Raw genomic sequence first — 20531 nt, 5'->3', positions numbered from 1 at the left:
AGGTGGGAGGAGCCTGCTCAGGGGAGGCCTGGCAGGCATACAGTCTGTCCATTGGTGAAGTCTGAGGCTTGGGAAGGCAGTCAGACTCCAGTGCACCTGCCTTTCTTGGTTACCTTTGCTCTCTTTCCTGATTGGTTTTCAACGGTTCTGTGGGTGGGGCAAAGCTGACCATACTCATCTGTGGCTTGTTTCCAGGATTTTGCCAGCCATAGAGTTTCACATGAGGGCTCTTTAGGGCAGAGACTAAGTACGGGCTACTTGAAGGTACTGTCTCTTCATGTTTTCTTTACAGAAGAGACCAAGGCCTGAGGAGGGAAGGGAGGACCATGGAGGGCATAAAACGAAGGGGAAGTGAAGACCTGAAAGGGATTGAGGTAGAGGCCCAGATCCTTATCCCTTATCCCTTCCTTATTCCTTTTGGTTCTACCTGCCTGGGCAGGAGTCAAGATGGATGTCTGGACTTGGGAAGCTGAACTCCTGCACTATGGTTCCCAAATCTGAAAGGAGTTGGCGCTGCAGGGCCAGGAAGGCTCTGAGAGCAGCTAGGAATGGGGTCCTAACCCTCAAGGAGATGGACCAATCAGATGTAACTAACATCCAAGCCCCACTCCCGCCTTAGGACATCACTGAGAGCCCAGGACTCTGGGGAGGAACCTTAACAATGCTCCAGGCAGGGCTTCCTGGGAAACCTCCTGCTGGCCCGCTGGAGACTGGGGAGGAGAATAACACTGAGAGCATCAATAGCCATCATAGCAAAGCTCACAGCAGAAATTGTCCAGTGTGGCACCCGGGAGCCTTCCTCCATCCTCACAACCCTGCTGTGATGTGGGTATATAGTCATTTATTACTGGGGGGGGGGGCAGTGTCTGAAGGATCTGGAGAGAACAAGTGAAAGGGATTTATATTTTAATCTGAGTCCCACCAGCATTTCATTTACATCAAACAAGCTGCTAAAACTCGGGGGTGGGGGATCCCTCTCCAGGCACCTGGTGGGGCATCACGCAGGAACACTCTGACTCATGTACACTACACAGGCACATGCCGTGTCCAGGGCCAGTGATGCTTTAAGGCAACCGTGCACCTGGGTGTCCTAAACTGAACGCAGTTGAAGTGGGTCATACACATCCATGCTGTGGACTGGCTACCACGATAAAAAGATGCAGACATGCAAAAATGCATGAGGGAGTCGAGGAAGAAAAGAAGACTGATTGTGTCCACATACACACAAACTAAAAAAGGATTACAGTATGTAGACATTTTCTAAGAGGACCCAGGAAAATCTGGATAGTAAAGTGGAGACTGCAACATCAGGCATTTAGGACCCTGGGACCTGGGACTTGATCTTGGCTGGATGCCCTTCTACCCTAATGCAACAGTACAACCTAAAACTTCTCATTTTCCAATAGCTTTCACTTGTAGAAACAGCAGTCTCATGTAGGTCTGATGGATGTCTAACCTTTTTATATTTCCAAAGCGCAATCACACTTGACTTCCACAGTGGAAGTAATGCTGGTGTCCAGAGCTCAGGAGTCAGGTGATATTTAGGGCTCTGGACAATAACCCCTTAGCATGAGGAACTAAGCTGCCTGATGAGGTAAGCAATGGCAGAGGATGAGGGTTCTTCACACCGAGGCGCTGTCCTGATTGGTCAGATGCTATACTATTCCTACTGTCACTTCCTTAGTCTCTCTAGCCCAGGACAGCTACAGTTCCAGAACTGACCACTTTGACAATCTTCAGGCATAAGGGCCACTTGATTGCCTCCACGGGAACACAAGATCATGTTCAGCACAGAGGAAAAGGAGTACAGCTCTCTGCGGCAACTTACCTGATCAGAAGTCACACAGGCAAAGTTGCTTCTTGTCCAAGAATAAAAGTCACACAAAACCTCTGGCCCCGTTGTGGACACCGTGAAAAAGCTGCAGGCCTCATCGTCTGCACAATCTGCAAGAACCACGGGAGAGCAACAGATGATGCTGAGGATGGACAGACCCACACCCTGTCCTCACCCTCATCTCCTGTACATATCCCCACTATCCAAATATGCACATACACACATACACACACACACACACACACACACACACACAGAATCCAAACACAAATACTCACATTGTCCCCAAATACACACAGAATACATAAAAACACACACACACACATATAAACACATTTAAGGAATATCTATATCTATATGTGTTTTTGCAAGTTGACCCATATGAATTAGGCAGTATAAAGCAAATAGTGTCTTTCAACTAGCAAACACCCTGCTCCATCAGAACTCAAAGAAAATGGCTCACCTTAGCCCACATGCCCCCTGCCCTAAAGGTTGCCTGATCTTCAGCCATATTAACTTGATTTTCACTGCAAGCAAGACCTTATTTCAGACTTAGGGACAAGGACAGTCAAGGCAACAAGTGTTCCATATCAGTATCAGAACAATCAGGTTAATTGGTGCTGACCAAGACTCAGCATTGCCACCATGTCCCAAGCACACAATGTACCCAGTGACCCTAAAATCCACATCTTCATTTTCTTTTCCTCCTTTCTGTTCCGTTCTCAATAGTACATTGAATACATGGCTTTCTTACAACTTCCTTTTTCTTTTTTTTTTTTTTTTGGTTTTTCGAGACAGGGTTTCTCTGTGGCTTTGGAGCCTGTCCTGGAACTAGCTCTTGTAGACCAGGCTGGTCTCGAACTCACAGAGATCCGCCTGCCTCTGCCTCCCGAGTGCTGGGATTAAAGGCGTGCGCCACCACCGCCCGGCTCAACTTCCTTTTTCTTATCGACAGTGGTACCCATCTTTCTTACTGCCACGGTCATTTCATGTTCCTTCCTCTTAAATGGCTATGTGACATTCTGCAACAGCCTCTTAATGTTTATTATGAGACTAATTATGTCTCCTATTCCTGAGTTCGAGTCCTAACTACCAGTCCATTAGAATATGACTATAATTTATTTATATTTGGGGTCTGTAAAGCAGTAATAATGCGAACTGAGCTCATAACCCGTATCCTAATAAGGAGAAGAGAGAAGGAAACAGATACATAGGGGAAACCATGTAAAGACAAAGCAGGAAGGTGGCCATTGAGAAACTGAGAACAGACCGAGGCTGCCAACCCCTTGCTTTTGGGTCTGCAGCATCTAGAGCCATGGGAAATGATTTTCCTGGTTGAAGATATCCAAACCCCACTAATCTGCAGGTGCTGGCTGCCTCGGAGTGAGAGAGCCTGCTCTCACATCTCTCTCAGACCCTGTCTTCTTGTCCGACCTTCCTGACAATGTCGCCTCATTCTGACTTCTGTCTATTGCTGTCCCCTTGCCTTAAGCACTGGGTTTCAACCTCTTGGATAAAGTATCTCCTGGTGCTCCCAAAGGACCTTGCCCTCTCTTGCTAAGCTCGCTCTGTATAATTCTACACCTCCTTTTTATTTGCCTGCTGCCTTGTCTTTCCAAACCAAGCTGGGCTACAGTGCGATGGTGCACGTGGGTGCCTGTGCAATACTCCGCAGGGACAAGCGACCCTCCAAGGTACCTACGAAGTCTGTTGTCCTTGTGTTGCCTCCTCTTGTCTGCACAACTTTCCCCTTGGCACTCTTCATCCAGTCCCCACATGCCACTCTTCTACAGATAATTTTGTCAGATCTCTAGTTCCTGCCTCTGCGTTGTATTCACAATGCAAACAAGAGCATAGACTTAGCCTGAACAGAGATGTTATCCAAAGTAGATCCTTGTCCAGAGTGCCATTGGAAGAGGTATGTGGCATGGCCACAATTGCACCTGGTCTGCTATTGGAAGAGGTATGTGGCCACGACCACACTTGTAAAATATCTGCTAGCCTGGGTTTGAATTTAAGACTTGTCACTTGCTAACTCCATGCCATTGAATGATCTACTGACACTCCCAACCCCTTCTTCTCACCCGTGCCTTGGGATCACTATAGGGTGGTTGTAGAGTGACTAGACGCCCCTGTAGAGAGGCATGTTCAATGAGCAGAAGTTGCTACTCCTACCTCTCAGAACAGACTGCATAGGTACGTGGCGATACACAGGAGGATACATTCCTATTTTCCAACGTTCAGTGCAACTCGTGGCAGTTAGTAGATATGAGATAAACCACAGAGAAGTTAGGAATTGCACAGATATTTAATAAATCAAGTTGCCTATGTTTCTGATGAATTGAATTTTTCATCCCATTGAATAATGTAGTTTGCCCTGTCTCTCCATGTGTGTGCATTTCCTCATGGCTTACCTGCCAAGCACTGTACCAGTGGGGAGTCTGCACCAGGGACTTTGGATTTGACTATCACAGGAGAATTGGCATCAAAGATCACCTTCGATTCTGGAACTTTTTCAAATTTTTGCATCACTGGAAATGAAACAGACCCGTGAGATCCAAGCCTGAAGTGCACTGAGGACATTTTGCACGTAACTATTAGGTCAGGCTAGAGAGTCCTGCTAAGGTCAGGAGGTCACTGAACCTATTTTCACCCTTGGTCACATATCTGTCTCACATGGAGCAATTACCACAGAAAGGAGCTCCAGCCTGCTGCCTCACACCCAATTCTCAGCAGTATAACTCGCTGGTCTCCTTCTCCCACCCTATTCCCTGGAAGGAAAAGGAAAATCTTACATTATAGTAGGACCTTTCATCTCATCTCTTCTCATTGCTAACTGATTTTTTTCCCTGTCTTTCCCTGTCTTCGAATGCTAATTATACTGCATGGTGATTACATTGAAATTGTCCTTCCCCCAAAATAATTCTGAGTTCTTTCTGAAGGAGGGGGTAAGGGGTAAGCTATTTTTGCAAGGCCTGGGAATCAAACATGTGCACATGAGAGTTTTGCAGATTTGGAGAGGAAGTCACGTGGCTCCTCCGCTTTTTCAGGCCATATTTACTTAAGTGATAGGTTGTCCATCTTGTGTATCTAGTCTGACCTGTCACACACACTTGAGATCCCTTTGGCTGGGGACTCCGCACGAGCCACCTGCTTCAGGAACTAGGACAAGCTGAGGAGGAAACAACAGACAAATTTCGGGCAAGCTTTGTGGACTTGGAACACATTCCTTTCCTCACAAAGGGTTATAAAAGGAGAGTAACAGTCAAGGAAAAAGAACCATCTTCCAAACCACAAAAAAATCCAGTGTGCCTGTACTGCAGGCCTCAATCGAAACACGCAAATGTATGTATAATCCCCCTTAGCACATTCCAGTCATTCATTACAGACCTGGATGTAGGTGCTCACTATTACACTATCCAATCCATTTATAAACAAGTCATGAATCTACATTGTTCTGCGTCAGTCAAACATCACGTCTTTCATGCGGAGGCAGAAAAGAATTCTAAGTAGATGCAACGTTTAAGTCGTCTTTTTCTCAGCTTTTCATATGCGAAGGATAGAAATGCCTTAGTGGTAATACATAAACAGCAGGCTTTTAAGCTCTTCCGATGCTTCGATGTTGAAAAGTTGTCTGTGGAACTGTCATCTAGGTGAACAAAAAAGGACCTAATTCAAAGGGGCAAGGATGAGAAAAGGAGGAGAAGGAAAATAATAGCAGGTGGCAAGTGGTGCTTCGTGTGTATAAGCACACTTATATGATAAACTTTTAAAAATTAAGAACTAAAACATTCTCTAAGTTTACAAAGCGACCCATCTGCACTCATCACTGAAGTTGCCAGGTTCATAAACTCAGCCCACATAATCCCCTTCTCTTTTATTTTCCATTCCGTATTACTTTGTTTATACTCCTGAAGTGCCAGTCTAGCAAATACCACAGAAGGCTCATTCCAGGGTCACCAAGGACACTTTGATGTAGTACTACCTGTCCCCTGTTCTAGATTGAATCTAACCTTGACAGGTCTTCCCGTTTCTAATGAAGAATACCTAAAAGTGAAGCCCTTTTGTTCTCTGCTTAGAGATTCTACATGAACAGGCCCCAGTAGTGGAGTTCTTCTCAGTCCTGGGTGCTATGAAGAAGTTTATTGCCAGCAAAGCAGAGGGACAAGTGAAAATTAATTTTGGTATTCGCATGTTCTCTTTGTATACTTGCTATGTATCAAAGCAGAGTTTCATAATATTGTAGAGGAAGCATAAAGGTTAATGTTTAAATAGCATATATCTAGCCATGGCTCTTACACAGTAAGTCATGGCTATGTATGTGCCCATTGCCCTCCATGGTAAAAAGAATGCACTAATCGTATCTGAACCATTGCAAGCTGGCACAATGACGGAGTCCCTTGTTCCATGAATAGATGGGCAGATGGTGTGAATGAATAGCTGGACAGCTGGATAACACACGGACATGTATGTGATTATTAATGTAACTCCCACCTTGTAAGCCAGGAGAGTGTGTCATGATTGTATACTTTCAATAGCAGGGAGGATATCTCTGTTTAGATATATGGTATGGTGCACAAAAGCACAGCATCGGTCAACAGAGCAGATTTAAGAACCTGGATCTAGGGCCAGAGATATGGCTCACTGGTTAAGACTACTGGCTACTCTTCCAGAGGTCCTGAGTTTCAATTCCCAGCAACCATGTGGTAGCTCACAACCATCCGTAATGAGGTCTGGTACCCTATTCTGGCATGCAGGTAGACATGCAGGCAGAACACTGTATACATAATAAATAAATACATTGAAAAAAATAAAAGAGCCTGATCTAAAGTTAAAGAGAAGATAAACTTGATCTATTTCCCCTGAGTAAGTCAAGGCAATGTGGGGAGTATGGAAATACATTTACCAAGTATCCAAGAGAAAGTAAGGGAACCTCAGGACTCCGCAAGCTGTAGGCACTGAAGACATAGAGACATCAGGGCCACAAGCTACACCATATTAGCTCTGGAGCCAAATTTCACCCACATCCCAGTGCAATCATTCCTCACTGGCTCTGGACCTCCGGCACACTTTCAGCTTCTGGGACTTCTGGGAAGTCCCCAATTTCTGGTTATAAGAATCAATAAAATAGCATGGAAGAAATGGCTTATGAGTTACAAAGTTTGTCCCTCTGTGAAGACTCCTGAGAGTTTGCAAAATTGACCACAGGAACTCAAACCATAAGGGACTCTCCTTCCTGGCAGACAGATCTGTAGGGCATGGTTTTTTTGAAGAAGTTTTGCTAAGAGGAGCAATTCATCTATTCTGTCACCAAGCACATATTGCTCTGAAATAAATCAAGAATCAGAGTGAGCTGTAGGCCCAAAGGGCACAACACTTTAATGAGATTGCGACACAGAAACAAGGCGCCATATTGTCAACTCACTTTTCCCGGATGGGTGCCTCATAGTCATAGAGATATTCAAGAGACACTATGTGAGGAGACTTGACTTTCAAAATAACCATGCTGGGACCATCATAGCCAAATCACTGGGCTGAACCAGAGGATAAAGAGGAGGGCATGGCAAGCCCTGAAGTGTGTGAAGATGACACCGCAGATTTGGACAGAGGGTAGCATCCACACAGAGGACACGTGAAACGGTGGGGAGGTGAGCTCTAAAGCCTGGGTGTTCTCTGGGGGGAAACGCCTCCAATGGTGATGACTGCCACTTTTCCTCCCCAAAAGTTTGAGATGTGGAGAAGGGACACCACTGACACACCCCCAAAGCAGCTATTCCTTAAACAGAAGTCCCTTGCACTCTCCAAGAAACGAAAATAAGCTCCCAGCTTTGCCAAGAAGCTGAAGATGCCTTGAAAACAGAGCAAAAGTCAGTGCCTTGGGGACATCCCCTCCAGCCTGTTCAGCTGGAGCTGTAACTCCAGAGTGCGTCTTAGGCTGCCAACGAAAGTGACTTGTTCATTCTGAATGCGGGCAGCACAACATGAACTGCAGATATCTTACAGATTGTGTGCACCATCCTCACACTGAGCACGGCAGGGACCACAAAGAGACCTCAAAGCACACAGGCAATAATTTCCGAGCAGCCTCGTGATCATCAGGGCCGCTTTGAACCTCACCTGGAAATGAGCCCCCATCTGGTCTTAGAAGCTGTCAGTTTGCATCGACTCCCTGTGACTGTTAGCCCTGCCCACAAGAGAGGGACTGAGGAAAAGAGATTTCTGGACTGGTGAGATGGCTCATCCTGATTACCTTCATTTAATTTTGAGCCTACCTAGGATGAGAACTGATTCTCTGACACTCCACACAAATGCAACGACAAGTGTATGTGTGCACGCCCACCACAAATGATAAAAAACATAAGAAAAAATAGGAAAAATGAGGACTTCTGTGGATTTTCATGGAATGTACACACTCTCCTCACAAAATGCATGAGATCTGTTAACCACTCTGCTGGATAAGAGGAACAATGGCTCTTGATCCTTGGAAAATGATTATTTCTTACCCCAAATTGTGTCTCCTTTTATCATTAGCTGTACCGACTTCCCCATAAGGACAAGAAAGCCCTACATATGGTTTGTGTATATTTATGAATTCATGAGAAAATGTAGTGTGTGTTTGTGTTGTGTGTGTATGTGTGTGTGCGCTCACGCGTTTGCATTCATGCAATGAATCTGAATAGAAACACAGATAAGTGCAATGATAAAGACAGGGTCTAGGGAGTGAGAATCATCCAAGATTAAACCGAGTTGTGTGGCATCCGAAGCTTTAGGTTAAAGAAAAACACTCAGCATTCCTTGATGCTATGTCCTCAGGTAAATACTGGAAAAAAACAATCTCAGGACACTACAAGTATACTGTGGTGAATATGCAGAATTCTGACACATGGTGAGCTCAATAGGACAACTTTTTCTTGCACAGTTAAGAAGTTGGCCAGCAGGGTTTATTCCAACCACAGCTGTTCCATATGGGGAAGAAAAACAAGCCAATGGGGCCTCAAGCAAAGGGAGAAGGTCTGTGAAGGCGGAGCTGAGTCCTAAGGACAAAGACGAGACCAGCACAAAGGGACTTTGCCCATTGTTTCTATCCTCTCCCATACCTTTTCATAAACAGAGAAGAAGCAAGGTAGCAACAGCTCCTCAGCACCAGTATACCTGAAGGGTCTGGTCACCGTGGCTGTGGCATGGTGAGCTAATGCTTTGACAACCAGTAAGAAAGGCCCTTGGATCTCCACCTTACACATGAGGAGAACAATGCTGAGGGGCGAGGGAGTGTCCAGTACTACACCAGCAGCAAGGGGACTTTGGGGACTTAGCCACTCTGACCGCAGATACCACACCCTTCTCTTTGGCTCTGTAGACTCACACATTCCAATGGTACTCCTGGGACCCTTCTCATCCAAAGGCCTCACCCCAAGGACCTGAGGTAGTGCTTGGTGAAGTAATTGTTGACATTTGAGGAGATGTCGATTCTCACAATGTCTCAGAAAATAGACTGGGTGATCAGAGAGGTTGAGCAAGTCATTCTGAGTGACCCCATAAGGAAGCGATGGAAGAAGGACAGATACCCAACAGTTCCACAGCATCCAGCTGAGAGGGACAATGCTACCCAGATTCACAGAGGCAAGCTGATTACAAGAGAGGAGGCCTCAGCAGCTCGGATTTTGTGGAAAATTCATCTAGTTTGCTTGCCAAGTTATTCAGGGGTAATGTTCTTATGATTCCTGAAACCTATTTTCAAATGATTCAACTAGCAACGAAAAAAGCAGCATAGTAACAGGGCTCTAAGTGAAGGAAATCTTCATTTTATCATTTCCTTTCCAACTTCTCTGTAAGTTAAAAAACTTTTAGTATAGAGTAGGAGACTGTGGTAATTTGAATGTAAAGGCCCCATAAATTCATAGGAAGAGACCTATTTTGAGGTGTGGCATTGCTGTAGTAGGCAAGGCCTTGTTGGAGGAAGGTGTCACTGTGGGGCACATGCTCAATATACCACCCAATGTCACAGACCAGTTCCATGTTCTCTATGAGTTAAAATGTAAGAAATCTCAGCCTGCACACTACCATGCCTCTCCTCCCATGATGATAATGGACCAAACCTCTGAAAACTGTAAGCTACCATCTAACTTAAGTGTTTTCCTTATAAGAATTGCTGTGGTCATGATATCTTCTTCACAACAACAGAAGCCCTAACTAAGACAGAGACAATGTCATCTGTGTATAATGCCTTTTCTAGGGTCCCTGACAGACCCCGATCCAGCAACCACAGTGGATACAATAACCAGTACATACTCAGGCACGGGGAATCTGAGCGCCCCGCCTCTGTCTGCAACCACTGTAGCCTCTGCCCTTCGCTGTCCACGCAGAAGGCTGCACCACTGTCCCTGTCCCTCTGGCTGGCATGGTACAGGCCATCCTGGTCACACTGTAGGCCAGCCTCATTTCTCTGACAGTCAGTGATACCTGGAACAACAGATAAACACGGTAATGAGTAATAGGACTGTGTGGTCTGTTCCTTCTCTTCCAACTTCCAGGACCGCTGGACCGTGGTGAGGTCAAAGTCATGGGTAAGCCAGACATTCTAGCTGAAATCTCTGTGTGTGCCCATCCTCAGCAAAGCGTACCACCCAGGCACTGTGTCCATTCCACAGAGAACTCTTCATATGGGCTGAAAAGCCTATATTTTGGAATCTGATCTTCAGTGTGATTGTAGTAGGAGGTGTGGTCTTAGGTAGGTGATTTTTTGATACGAGGACAGTGCCCTCAGACACCAGGGAATTGGTGCCCTTACAAAGAGGACAAAGGACGCTGGCATGCACTGTCTGCATATAGAGACACTCAGAAAGCCAGCGTCTGTGGATTTTCAGTAGGCACTGAACTTGATTGGGGCTTCCAGACTCCAGAATAGGAAAAACAAAGTTCTGTTGCCTGTTAAATCCACCCAGCTTATAGATGTTTGAAATAGCTGCCTAGAGAGACAGCAGCATCCCCAGAACCCCAACTTGGTCTTGTCCAATGCTACTATTCTTCTTAACTGACACCTCTCCTTCAGAGTGGTAAGTTTGGTTGGTGTTTCTATACCCCTGCGAAAAGGTGATAATGAACTTCTTGCATTCCACTTCATGGAAGCTCCATGAGGCCAGGAAATGCAGCTGACTGCATTTCATAGTGTCTAAAATGTACAATCCCCCATCAACGTCCATGAATGCTAAGGATGAAGTCCAGGGATGACTCCCCTCTATCCCTGTGTTCAAGTTTAACACCTCTTTTCTGGAAGTCATTCTCCATGCCCATCCTGCCCATTAGTAGTCCTTCAGGAACCAGTCCAAATCCACGAAACACTGCTCCTGGATTCAGGAAGATAAATGAGGAAGGTTCATGACAGAGCCCAGTCCACTACAGCTACACAGGAATGTCACTGCAGCACCTGGATCAGTGCACAGCATCTGCATCAGTATGTGTGTGTGTGTGGGGGGGGGGGAAGGTGTTATCACACATCAAATACCTCCTCACTGCTTGCTATGGGCTTGACATTGTGTCTGCCCCAAATCATGTGCTGAATCCACAATCTTTCGTGGTAGAATTCAAGGGTAGCATCTTTGGAATGCAGTTCCAGGGGGATGGGGTCAGGAGTTTAGAAGACAATGGAATGTGTTTAAGCAAAGAGGAAGGCTGGAGGTCTTAGTCTCTGTGCACACAGTACACACAGGCCTCATGGCATAAGCAGCTAGAGAAACCCAACCTTGGCATTCCTATTCCTCCCACCCCATAGCCCCACCTCTAACCCTCTATCCTGCCATGTTGACACACTGATCCTGCATCCTGAGAACCACAAAACAAAACAAAACAAAGAAACAGTGCCTGATACTCTAACCACTCTGCATCAGGCGATATACCAGGAATGTGGCACCAATGACGCATCTCACAGAGGACAGACTGACACTCAGAAGACAGCTGCCTGATTTAAGCCACCTTGCTGGCGAGGGGAGGGAGAGACCAAGGTGGGTCTCATTGTTCTGCTTCCTCCATTTCTGATGTGTCTCCTTCACAGTGAGGGGTAGAGCCTGACACAGATGCCCTTTTAATAAAGTTCTGCTGGGGAAGTATATATCTTAATTATGGAAGCCATTTTAGGGTTGGCAAGAGACTTGACTCTAGAGGGGGTTCCCAGGTGTCCAAGGAGATGTCCCCAGCTTGTTCCTTGGGGCAGCAGAGGAAAGGGTACCTGAATGGCCCTTGTCCTATAGCCACACTGATGATTATCTTGCATATTACCATAGAACCTTCATCTGGTGATGGATGGAGATAAAGACAGAGACCCCACACTGGAGCACTGGACTGAGCTCCCAAGCTCCTAATGAGGAGGCAGAAGAAGGGATAACATGAGCAAGGAAGTCAGGACCAGTGAGGGGTGCGTTCACCCACTGAGAACGGTGGGACAGATCTAATGGGAGATCACCAAGGCCAGTTGGAATGGGACTGATGGAGCATGGTGATCAAACCGGACTCTTTGAATGGGCTGACGGTGGGAGGCTGACTGAGAAGCCAAGGACAATGGTGCTGGGCTTTGATTCTACTGCATGGACAGGCTTTGTGGGAGCCTGTGTCAGTTTTTGGATGCTCACCTTCCTGGACCTGGGGGGAGTTGGGAGGACCTTGGACTTCCCATAGTGTAGGGAACCCTGACTGCTCTTTGGCCTGGAGAGGGAGGGAGTGGGGGTGTGGGTGGAGGGGAGGGGAGGGAAGTGGGAGGAGGGAAGGAAATGGAAATTTTTAATAAAAAAATAAAAATAAAATAGAAAGTCCTGTTGTGGCCCAGAAACCGCATGCCAGGCCCCCTCCACCAGGAGTCAGTGTTTAAGGGGAAATGGCACTCTGATGTCAAGGGCCATCATGCTGAGGGGTTTGCTCTGGGATCAGCAGGTTCCTACCTACAAAATCCCTTTTGTTTTGAGTCTGTCAGCATTACCATCCTATTAGCGTGGCCCTCCTTCCAAGGAAATGTTCCTTATCAGAGAAGGAGGTTTCATCTCCTTTGATCACTTTCTAAAACATTCTGGAACATATTCACGCTGTAAGCAATAACAATTTGCTTCATGCTGACATAATGCAGACTCCTTCATCAACATGGCCTATTACAAAGCATGGGCCCTTTCCCAAGAATACCCAGGTGGTTTTTAGTAGTCATTTGACATTCTGGAAGTTCATAACACATAGGAAGACCAAGTATGTGGGGTTCTGCAAGCTTAGGGCCAGAAAGACTGATATGGAGTTACGACAGTGGTTATGTGTCTGGGTGGGAATACTTTCTTCAGGATCTAATAGAGTCAATTTACAAAAACAAGAAGTTGCAGAATCAGACAAAACTAAGCTCAAAGATCAACCGAGTTAGTTGGGTGAATTTGACTAAGTAAGCTCACTTATCTGAACCCTCATCTTATTTGTAAAACGTGGGCTACACTATCTACCTGGGAGAGGAGTTGGGGTGACCGAACAAGACTTTGCAGGTAACATGACTAGGCTGGAGCCTGGCAGGACACGGGCATTAACAGAAGATGGCCTTTTATTACCCAGTGGTTCTCAACAGTGGAGAGCTTTGTGTTCTACCACCACCCACTCGCATGCCTACCCAAGAGATTCTTGGCAATTCTTCTCATCAAGTTTGCTCATCATAAAATGGGGGAGAGGCCACTGTTGCTATCTATCAGATGTGGGATACTGATGCTATTCAACCTCCTACCACTGTGGGTCATTTCTGGGATGCAGAGAGATCTCCAGTACTGACACTGAGTGGTTGTATTGCAGCCCGCTGTGTTGAAAGGTTTTTCCTTCATAGTGCCCGGAATAACTTACAAAGAGTCTTGCTGTAAGCTCCAGCAGCGATGGTCGTTCTGCCTCTTGGGCATGGGGTGCAGGATGAGCTGCCTGTTTGTTCTTGGTATGTGCCAGCAGGACAGAGAGTACAGCGCCATCCTGAGAGAAGCTTCCTTCAGGGCACTTCACTAAGGGCACAAACATAGAAGACATCAGAGTGAGAACTTGCTTTATGGTCACAGGCAGGGCTTGCAGTACATATAGATCCTAAAATCAGTCCAGATTTTCAATGGGGGCAATTAATGAGAATCAGGGAGCCTCGGGATCAAAAGCTAAGGAGACATCTATGAAGCAAGCAGGCCTTTCTCTCCATAAGCTATGGACTTGCAGGAACTGTGGGAATTCAGGCAAGATTTCAGGCGTGGATCAAATGAAGTAGAAGACAAGTCAGGGCACATTGGAGAGAAACAGCCTCTGAGAAGTTAACACTAGAGACGTGTGTGTGTGTGTGTGTGTGTGTGTGTGTGTGTGTGTGCGTGTGTGTTGTGAAGCAAGCACCGGGCAGTGCAAACAGTAAGTGCAAAATCCCCAAGATGTAAACACAAGAGAAAGGCCAACCAGGCCAGCCAGGGAGGCCAAAACTGAGACTGTAAAGGAGATAAGCTTGGCAGGAAATGAATGGGAAAGACGAGGCCCAACCACAGCTTCCGACAGAGAGTGGAAGAGCAGCGGACTGGGTGAAATCCCACTTCCTGTCTAGTTCAGCAGTTTTTGTTCTGTGTAAAAATGGCGTCAACACATATTTAATGGGGGTCTAGCAGTCACGGACAGACGTGTCTGTCCTAATACCAGCTCACGTGTGCACTCAGCAAATAACAATTTACTTTCACTTGTAAGAAAGTCCTTCCTTGCAGCCAGCTATGCGCAAATGGTACCTTCGCAATGGGTCGATTCCAGTAATTCTTAGGCAACTTAGTGCCATCTCACTTGGCCGCTGTGGTTGAATGTCCCTGTGGGTCAGTCACTACTAATGCTGCTCATACTGCACAAAGGCGAGACTAATTGGGCACCCAGCAGACTAAAGGTGTTCTTGCTGTCAGGGCCTGCTAGCTTCAGATTGACTCAGAAAGCCCAAATTCTGTGGTATAAGAGCTCTTGTCAACCTGTCAACCTGAATGTCTTCCTGTAGTCCTTCTTCCTGTTACAAAATACAAGCCTCTCAGCTTCTGGGCCCAGTGCTTTCTCTTCTCTCCCTCTAACATCGTTCAGGCCCCTCTTTGTTTCTCTTCTCCAATATGGCATAGGCAGGGAACCCAAAAATCCCCATAGAAAAGGCAAATATCTCATAGGCATTGAAGTCAGATCCCTCAGGAGCTCCACTGTAGAGCATTGCAATGAACCAGCACCCTGACGGCTCGAAAAACATGGAGGACCTTCCTCTCTTCCCTCCTTTTTCAGGGGTGTATTCTCAATAATTTGTTGAATAGCTTCAAAAACTGAGTTTTAAACCATGTGAAAGGTGGAGTTGAAATCTTCCCACCCTTGGAGCCCTCGCGTGTGTCTGGCACACTGCTGGGCATGCTCCATGGATTAATATATACCCTAAGAGTTGGGCATCTATTCCCATCTCACAGGCGAGAAAGCCGGGCCTGAAGTGCTCAGCCGTCACTTCCTACAGCACTCTTCTGGAAGGCGAGAGGGGGAAATTATGACACATGACAGGCACAGTGCCGGCTGTTTCCACGTGTTGTCTCACAGCCCTATGAGAAGGACATCTTTTCCGAATTGGCAGCGAGGCAATTAACTGGTAAAATGTAAGCACAGAGTGGCAGTGAGAAGAAGCCAATGTCCTAGGGGCTCCTATCCCCTGGTCTGCGTGCAAACTTGGTGTCTCTGAGTAAATCAGAGTCTCCTCCACATCTTGGAAACTGAGTCATACTTTCCAGTCCACCCTAGCAGAGAATATCCTTCTCTGAGCATGGAGTTTCATTACTCCTTTGAGTCGGCTCTTGATGATTGGTTGAGACAGTTGCTCTTTCAAGTAAAGGCCCCTCTGACTTCAGGACTAGAGGAAACAAAAGCTTCCCCGGCCATGCAAGTGGCCTGCCATCGTCGCTCTGAGTCCTGATGAAGACAGGAAAGTGAGACCTGGCGATATAGCATCAAACCAACAGGCTGCTTCTGAGGAGTGGTGCGTCCTCTTTCCCCACTGTGGCTGTCCCTGATGTCAAGAGTTTTTTCCACCTAAAGAGCACCGATCATGATCATAATGAGGCGGGGCCTTGATGATTATCATCCTTCCTCAGAAGGCGGCTTCTCTCAAGTCCACCTTGGCCCCTGCATGCTCATTTTCCCCTTCAACTATGTCCCTCCACCAGCCAGAATTTCTGAGAGCTGTGATCAGTACTTTCCTTTATATAATACATTGTTGGATCATTTGAGTTTAGAGTTTGTAAGGCTCTGAATCACATTCTTCCTGCCAATCTTTCAGCCCCATCAGTGACAGCTATACTTTTGAAAAGAGGAAAAACATCTTTGGGGAGAGATCATGGTCCTTCACGCAAACCCTGTCAAGTCTTTCTGGTCCTGTCACTCTTTAGCTCAAAATTCTTCTGTGGTACTCTGCTGGTGGTCCAAACTTCTTGTCTATCCTTCCTTGTATCCTGTCTTTCTCAGTGGGTCACCTCCTGCCATGTTCCCACAGATCCCAATTCTGCTACAGAAACCATGGCATTGTCTCAGAAAGCCAAGGACTTTTAGACTCATAGCCTTTTCAGTAATCCACCCAGTTTCTAGGATAGTCATCATTTTAGTGAACCTAACACACACACACACACACACACACACACACGTGTGCACGTGCGCACACTCCCATACAGATATTTTGCTCTCATCTGCCTACCTTAGCAGCAATCCCTGCTCACTTTTCCAGACCCCACCCAGCACCTGCCACCCTAGCATGCCCCTCTGACTGCCTTATAGGGCACTTTATAGCACAGCCTTCTGGTCCAGTCGTGTATGGTGCCATGGCCTTTGCTGCTCTGTACTTGTGACATGGGGGCTTGCACATACTAGATTTTTAAAGCCTAAGTGGGTGGATGACAGATGGGTGAAATGGGGCAAGGGAGGAAAGGGAGAAGGGGAAAGCCACAACATACCACTTCGGGGGTGGGGAAGGTCCACAGGGACCTAGATCTATTAGAAGACTTTGTCGTAAGATAAGAAGAAAGAATTTATAGTAGATAAATGAAAATGAATGTCACATATAAAGAGAATGGAAAATCCTGACAATCTCCTGGGATCCACTTCCACGGAAGCCATAAAGACATATGGAGGCAAGAGAATGAACTAAACATATCCTGATGAAACTGCAAGCAAGGTGTCTTCTCCCTAGTAGTATCGGTTCCCAGAATCGGAAGGACCGTACAAGCCACAAGGGAGGGAAGCTCCTTCTGCCCCCCAAGTCACTGCACTACCAGGGAGCACTTACATCAGACCTCAGAGACAACAGATAAAAACCCTGCTTTATCTCCATAGGACAATGCCCTGCCTTGTAAGTCCACAGCTGTATTCCAGATGTGTTTTAGAAGAAGAGCCCCAAAAGGAGAAACCTGAATCTTGAGGGCTGTGATTTCACTAGACCTCCCTTGTTGAGAAGGGAGAGGCGTGGTGCATAGGGCAGAACCAAAGCTCTGGAGCAGATAGAGCCAAGCTCACATGTCTACACAACCAGGCAATAACACCGGCACTTGCCGAGAGTTGCTCATAGAAGGAGAGGTGTGCTTTCATCAAGGAGGTCACGATTTTCAGGGGAGGACAAGTGACCTCAGTAGTCTGCAGGATGAGAAGATGCTGAGATGGGCAGGACTCAAGCTCAGGTGGGTCTAAATAAAGAGCACTGTCCTGGGTGTGTTTAGAGCTCTATGCCTTAGTTTCCTCACCTCACTCAGGATAGGATGGGGCACAGAACCCTACAGAAATGCCCACACATACAAGAAGGCCCCCACATATACAAGAAACTCACTGGGGATCTCAGACATAATCACAGCTACCCATGTCTTTTCCTGTTGCCTTTGTGTACATACCCTTGACTTTTCTGTCAAGGATGAGTGGTCAGCCATTGTGATAAGATCCGACTGTCACTATTGATCAAACACCCTAGAGGAAAGTTGTGATTGGATTATCATCGTCCCCTTTATTTTGTGTGTGTTATAACATGAACACAGTGTCCTTACATGTATATAAACACCCACACACCTACTTAATGGTGTTCATCCAGGGAGCCTGGGACACTGAATACTAAAGTCTGAGAACACAGCGGCTGACATGTATGACCTGTCCTCTCTATGACCCTGTTCCCCCCACTTAGAAGATGCTACCATCCACTCTTCCTCCACTTCTCAGCCTCCTGTTTTGCAAGCCCTTAAAAGACAGAAAGACAGATTATGTGTTCTGGCCCAAGAGGAGGTAGGATTCCTCACCCATTGATATTGGGTTTGGTGACCTCAGGTCCCTCTTGGGAGACAGCCTACTCGAGCTGCATATGCCCATTAACAGAGCCTCCATTTCTGTCTCATAGGAAAAGGCTCTGCCACCAGGGACTCCTGTGAGATAAATATTTGCAAAGTCACACTGCAGAGTATAAAATCTGCAGTATATAATAGCTGGGAATGGCTGTGCTCCTGTTCTCTGTGCTAGGATGGGGATGTAGCTCAAACCCAGTAACTTGGCACAGATTTCAGAACATCTATGGAACCTTTATGTTGCAACCAACGTAATAATGTAGGGAAAATAACAGAGAAGATCTCCCTCCAGCTTGATAAAACACTTCATCTCATTCCATGTAGGAAGAAGGCTTCCATACCATCATTAAGCCTTTCAACCTTTGGTGGTGGAGCAACGATTCCACCACCCTACCCATATATGAGCACATCCCGACTCTGGAAGCTTTAGGTTAAGTTATATTGCCAAAAAGAATTAAAATTAGAGGAGGAATTAAAATAAAAATAGATGGGCCATTCAATCATGGAAGCATCCTGGATGATCTAGCTGTAGGTCATTAAAATGGCTCTTAAAGCAGAAGGATGTGGTTTGGGAAGCAGAGAGGGTCAGAAAGGCACCATAGTGCTGCCCTTGACAATGAAAGAGGGGTTCTGGGGTCAGAGAGTGGGCTAGCTTTGAGAAACTGGAGTCAGACTCCTCAAGAGTCTTTGGGAGAAATACAGTCTTGAGGGTACCTCAATTCTAGCCAAGGAGACCCATGTGGCAATTCAGCCTACTGAACTATAAGATAAAACCACTGAGTCTGGTATGGTTGTAAAGAGAGCGACAGGAAGCTGACACACATCTGTTATCCACTTTGCAGCTGCATTCCCATGAAAGTGATCTTCAAAGACACTCATGGCAAGAGCAAAAACAGCCAAGTCAACCTGTCCCTGTCTCATTTCCATGAGCAACAGAGGGGGCTGGCAAATGGCTATATAGGGGTTGAGAGGAACGACATCTCCTAAAATAAAACCCAGAAATCTTGAGCCAGGATACAGGGTTGACACTGGCTTTCTTTTCCCAGTGACCCCAGCACCAGGGTTCAAGCTGAGGAAGAACTAATAGAAAGGACAATGTCACACACTGGATGTTTCCTCTTGCTGAGCCTTGTGAGTGATGGCTAATGAGTGATTCTCATGAAAACTGGACAGTGGAAAATACTTCTTGACCAAGGCATTGATGATCAACCCCTCTTCCCAGGGTTCACTGGCCTTTCCTGAAGACCCCTGGGGTTCCATACCTCAGTCCAGAGGGAGGTGGGTACCTACCACAGCCCAGAGGGTCCTGACTGGTGACTGAAACTCTGTAGAATCCTTCCAAGCACCCAAGCTGAGTCCTGGGAGAGGTGACAAAGCTGTCCCCATGGAGGAAGTACAAGGTGGTGTCTGCTGGGAATGTCTTGGAGTCCAGATGAAGCTGGAACTTGCCACTCTGGATCAGATCTGCAAATCGCCCAAGAAGATCCTGGCCCAATAAAGCCCTTTCTGAAAGATATAGGTGAGGCAGGTGGAGGTCATCTCATTGTTCCCTGCAGGACCAGAGAGGATAATAGGGGTGGGGCTGCCTAGAAAATCCTGGCAGAAAGACACATGGGCATCATGAATTCTCTCATTAGACATTATGACAGAATGGGCTCAGAGGTGAGTGGCTGGCCCAAAATCACAAACTTGTAAGTCAAACTCTGATCTTAAGTCTCAGATTCTGTGGCACCAAGTGGCCCATCTTGGCATATGATATGCTTTACCATGATCTGAGGTACACTATTCAAATGCTCTGCCTCTCTTCTAAGCCTCGGTGTCCACATCTGCTTGACTGACCTAGGAAAGCTTCTTTTACCCGTGGAAGGTTCCCAAGGGATAGCATATATGCAAGGGCCACCCACATGAAAGGCATGGCCTTCTGTTGGAAATGCGGCTTTTACTATCCTGCTAAGTTTAGAGAAGGCTATGACTTCCCAAGCAGAAAGCAGAGGAGTGCCATGAAAGGTGCTGGGGCAGACCTCTATGTGCAGAAAACATCCATGCTAAACCTGTCCCTGGCTGTGACCTGAAGCCACAGTCATCATTGTCTTCACATTGAAGCTGGGGACAAACATGCTATGGTTTTACAACATCAAACACTCCCAAATCACCCAGGCTTCCTCAGGGGAAGGCTAATGGAAATCCCTTATTCATAATGATAGGTAGATTCTTGCCACAGTGGCATTAGGAATCCAGGAGAAAGATAGACCTGTAGCCTGCTTCTTGGATTCTACCCCAGTCTTGTGTTTTTGACAGATTTATGCTCATAATACAGAGGTCAAGTTGCAGCTACTCGGGTAACTGGGCACTGGGCCACACTG

The 20531-nt window shown here is 46.5% G+C and overlaps 1 protein-coding gene across 1 annotated transcript in view; it reads right to left on the bottom strand.

Annotated features, from left to right (window-relative positions):
* The window catches only part of Tg (thyroglobulin), a 181321-nt gene that overhangs the window by 131434 nt on the left and 29356 nt on the right, over positions 1-20531 (bottom strand). Inside the window, 6 exon segments of the mRNA XM_038341990.1 lie at positions 1829-1944; positions 4249-4365; positions 10124-10294; positions 13685-13801; positions 13804-13833; positions 19459-19674. Of these exon segments, the coding sequence (XP_038197918.1) occupies positions 1829-1944; positions 4249-4365; positions 10124-10294; positions 13685-13801; positions 13804-13833; positions 19459-19674 (767 nt within the window).

The sequence above is a fragment of the Arvicola amphibius genome, chromosome 9 (assembly GCF_903992535.2).
Source record: "Arvicola amphibius chromosome 9, mArvAmp1.2, whole genome shotgun sequence".
Classification (NCBI taxonomy): Eukaryota; Metazoa; Chordata; class Mammalia; order Rodentia; family Cricetidae; genus Arvicola; species Arvicola amphibius.
This window is presented reverse-complemented; position numbering and strand designations above follow the sequence as displayed.